The following is a 3,359-nucleotide window of genomic DNA, read 5'->3' as shown; positions in this document are numbered from 1 at the left end:
TGGTGAGAGTTACACTGTGATGAGGAATCACAGGCTCCCGAGTGCACCTGCTAGGCGCAGCAGCCGGAGCAGCCCCGGTGCTTTGAGAAGTGTGTGAGCGCTTTGAGGAGCGTGTGAGTGCCTGCTCCTGCCTGCGAGCGGTGACACGTGGTGCCATCCGCAGAGGGTGGGTCCCACCAGCCTCTTCTTAGTTCCTTTTGCAAGAGGAGCTCAGAATCACAGCACAGAAAAGAATCCCAACCATGAACCTCCCATACAAACATTTAGCGAGTTTCTTTCTGCTTTTCAGCTTTTCCACGAAAGGTAAGTTGGTCTCTGGGTCTTCACTCTCACTAGGAGACGCTTCTTCAGACGTCCGAAGAAGCAGCGAGCACAAGAGTGAAAGAGCTCACAGGGGGCCAGGGAGAAGGCTCAGTAGAGTAAGCGTTTGCCTGGCAAGCACAAGGGCCTGAGTTCAATCGCTGGTTCTGCAAAAAGAAAAAAGAAAGAAAGAGCTCACAGCCTGGCGTTTTCTGCCAGAGTCTCGAGACCTCAGCGACTGTTTTGCTTTCTACAGGTTCTTCCCTCGAGGATCTTAGTGTCATCTGGGGTGCCCTGGGTCGAGACGTGAGCCTGAATGTCCCCGATTTTCAAATGAGTGATGCTATCAATGAGGTTCGATGGGAGAGAGAAGGGAGGAAGGTGGCACAGCTCAGAGGCAAGAAACCCCACCAGTTCTACAAAACGTACGAGATATTACAGAATGGAACTCTGGTCATTAAACATCTGGAGAGAAGTTTTAACAGTACCTACAAAGTCATCATATACAATACAAACGGAACAAGTGTGTTGGATAAAGAATTTCATTTGAGGATTCAAGGTAAGTCTTCCCTAAATTTCTTCATCTCAGTAGGAGTGCAAGTTGGGAAATGGCATTGATAAAGTGGCTCCAGCCCTGGCCGCTGCCTCCAGAGTGGCTTTAGAGTAAATCTATTGCGGCCTTTCAACCCCGTGGAGACACAAGTTTGTGTGTCTGTGGGCTGCGAGAAGGGGATTCACACATGTAGACATGCCTAGCCAGCAGAGCCTCCGGGCTGTCTGCTTACAACGGTCTCGTTTAGGTGGCTGTAGTGTGGAAGGGCTGAGCGAAGAACCCACAATGAGGGGCCTTGGTCCAAAAGGGCACAGGTGGACAGAGGGAAAGGTTGGGGTCCCAGGTGTGTGATGAAGGTGTGAATGAGAGGTGGCCGAGGAAGGAGAGGCTGCCTGGAGCGCAGGGCGTCTTCTGTCTCTTGAGCCAGGGTCCCGCAGCAGGAAAGGGCTGGAAACAATGACCAGAAGAATGAGAAACCTTTGTTTCTGATCTGCTCCACATCATAGCAACTGAGGTAGAAAGTGATTTTTATTGATATGTGGAGAAAACAAACCATCTGTGGCTTTTATGGTCTCCACACATGCCAAGAGGGGGAGTCCATGCTGAGATGGAGGGGGGAAAACTAAAAAGCTGCTGCTACAACCCAAGCAAAGCCAGGAAGGGCCAGGGAGTGGTGCTAGGTCTTGGTCACAGAGGTGCATGACAGGGCTGCCATTAGAAGTCACCAGTGCCCAGGCCCCATTGTAGACTGATTATATCAGAATTTCGTGAGGCCCACGCATTGGTAGTTTCTAGTATTTCCCAGGTGGCTCCAGCTAACAGCCAGAGCTGGGTCGCTGGCCACTGGGCTGTGGGGTGCACCCATGACAGGCGGAGGGCTGAGTCCAGCGAGGGTTGTGTGTAGGGCAAGGAAGGACAGGTGGCATGGGCGAGAGTGAGGAGATCAAGAGGGGCAGTGCCATTGCCACTGAGTTTGAAGTCCAGGGAGAGAGGCAGGGAGAAGAGAAAGCCACCCTGGGACATGGTAAGGCAACTGGCAACCCCAGCACGGGCACAGGCCAGAAATTCGGTCAGCAAATAAGCATTTTCTGTGCTTCACACAGGAAAAATCACCAGAGGCAGGGCAGGGCCCTCCTCTCCTGCCTGGAGCCCAGCCCCTGCGGGCAACACCAGAGCCTCTCTCATGTAGTCCAGATACTTGCCGGCTCACCACAAGTAGCCCCTGTCCTACCCTAGACCTGTAGCCTGGACCGAGAACACCTTCCAGGGGTGGGGGTGGGGGGGTGGGCATGGCTCCGCCCTCAGCTGGTATCAGGACTCCCTGATGCTTGCGCATCTCAGTGTCCTATTTCAAATGTGAGCCTTACACGGGGCACCGTAGTAGTGTGCTCCCCATTTGTGTCGCATTTAGTACCATGGGGTGATAATTACCGGCGAGATGTCGGGGGCTTGTTTCTGTGATGTCATTAAATCTCCCGACAATCCTGAGAGCAGGTAATTATTGTCCCCTCCTTACCGATAAGGAAACAGCCCTCGTCAGAAGTGCCTTGTTGTCCTTCTCATTGCTCAGCAGCAGAAAAGCCAGGATTCAAGTCCTGGGCTGCTGCTGTTGCTGCTTCTTCTTCTTCTTCTTCTTCTTTTTTTTTTTTTTTTGGCAGGCTCAGCCCACCCTGGGGGCGGTGTTGGTGCAGCATGTGGCGCCAGGGATCAAACCGTGGTCCCTGTGCGCGCTTGCCTAAGCTTGCTAAGCAGGAACGGTAGACCGCTGAGCTACCTGGCCGTCCCATGCCCAGGGCTTCTTTTCAGAAAAATAGTGACTTTTTTGCTCTCCAAACAGCTTCACTGTGATATAATTCACAGACCGTACAATACACACATTTACTTTTAAAATTATTATTATTTTGTAATGTATTTGGTACAGGGTCTTACTACGCGGCTCAAACTAGTAGTGCTCCTCTTGTTTTCAGCCTCCCCAGCGCTGGGATTACAGGCAAACACCACCACGTCTGGTCTCAGTGGCCGGCTCAGCATGCCTGGGGGTGGGGCCAGCGCAGCATGGGTGGCCAGGGCTCGAACCCGGTCCCCACGCTTGCCTAAGCAGGCGCTTAGTCTGCTGAACTATCTTGCTGGCCCTTTGTTTTCTTCATTCCGGGATCACAGAGTTTCCAGATGGAAAGTGAACTTTTTGTCTGCATGTCTGTGTGTCGGAACAGAAGTGGGATTTGACTGGGATGGTCTATGGGGTGGCTAACAGTGTCTGAAATCCAGAGAGGGAGAGAATCACTGAAAAATAAGACATCTGCTTAGGGAACGAATGGGGACTACACGAGAGAGGTGGCACGTCTAGGAAATGAAGGATGAAAAGTAAAAGAGCAAAGGCAAAGGCTCACTCAGCCAGACCTTGTTAATGCCAAAGTCGTTTTTGTCTACAATGTGCCCTTTCAATGTTGCCATATGAGGAGAAGAGGAGGAGGGAGGGGACAGGAGGAGGGAGGGGAGAGGAGAG

General features: G+C 52.1%; 1 protein-coding gene across 1 annotated transcript in view; it reads left to right on the top strand.

Annotated features, from left to right (window-relative positions):
* Positions 1 to 213: 213 nt before the first annotated feature.
* Positions 214 to 3,359, top strand: part of Cd2 (CD2 molecule) — a 13,784-nt gene continuing 10,638 nt past the window's right edge. The window contains exons 1-2 of the mRNA XM_004641719.2: positions 214 to 303; positions 557 to 859. Coding sequence (XP_004641776.1) covers positions 243 to 303; positions 557 to 859 — 364 coding nt within the window. The 5' untranslated portion in view covers positions 214 to 242. The remainder of the gene's footprint in view (positions 304 to 556; positions 860 to 3,359) is intronic.

The sequence above is a fragment of the Octodon degus genome, unplaced genomic scaffold (assembly GCF_000260255.1).
Source record: "Octodon degus isolate 3935 unplaced genomic scaffold, OctDeg1.0 scaffold00140, whole genome shotgun sequence".
NCBI classification, from domain to species: Eukaryota; Metazoa; Chordata; class Mammalia; order Rodentia; family Octodontidae; genus Octodon; species Octodon degus.
This window is presented reverse-complemented; position numbering and strand designations above follow the sequence as displayed.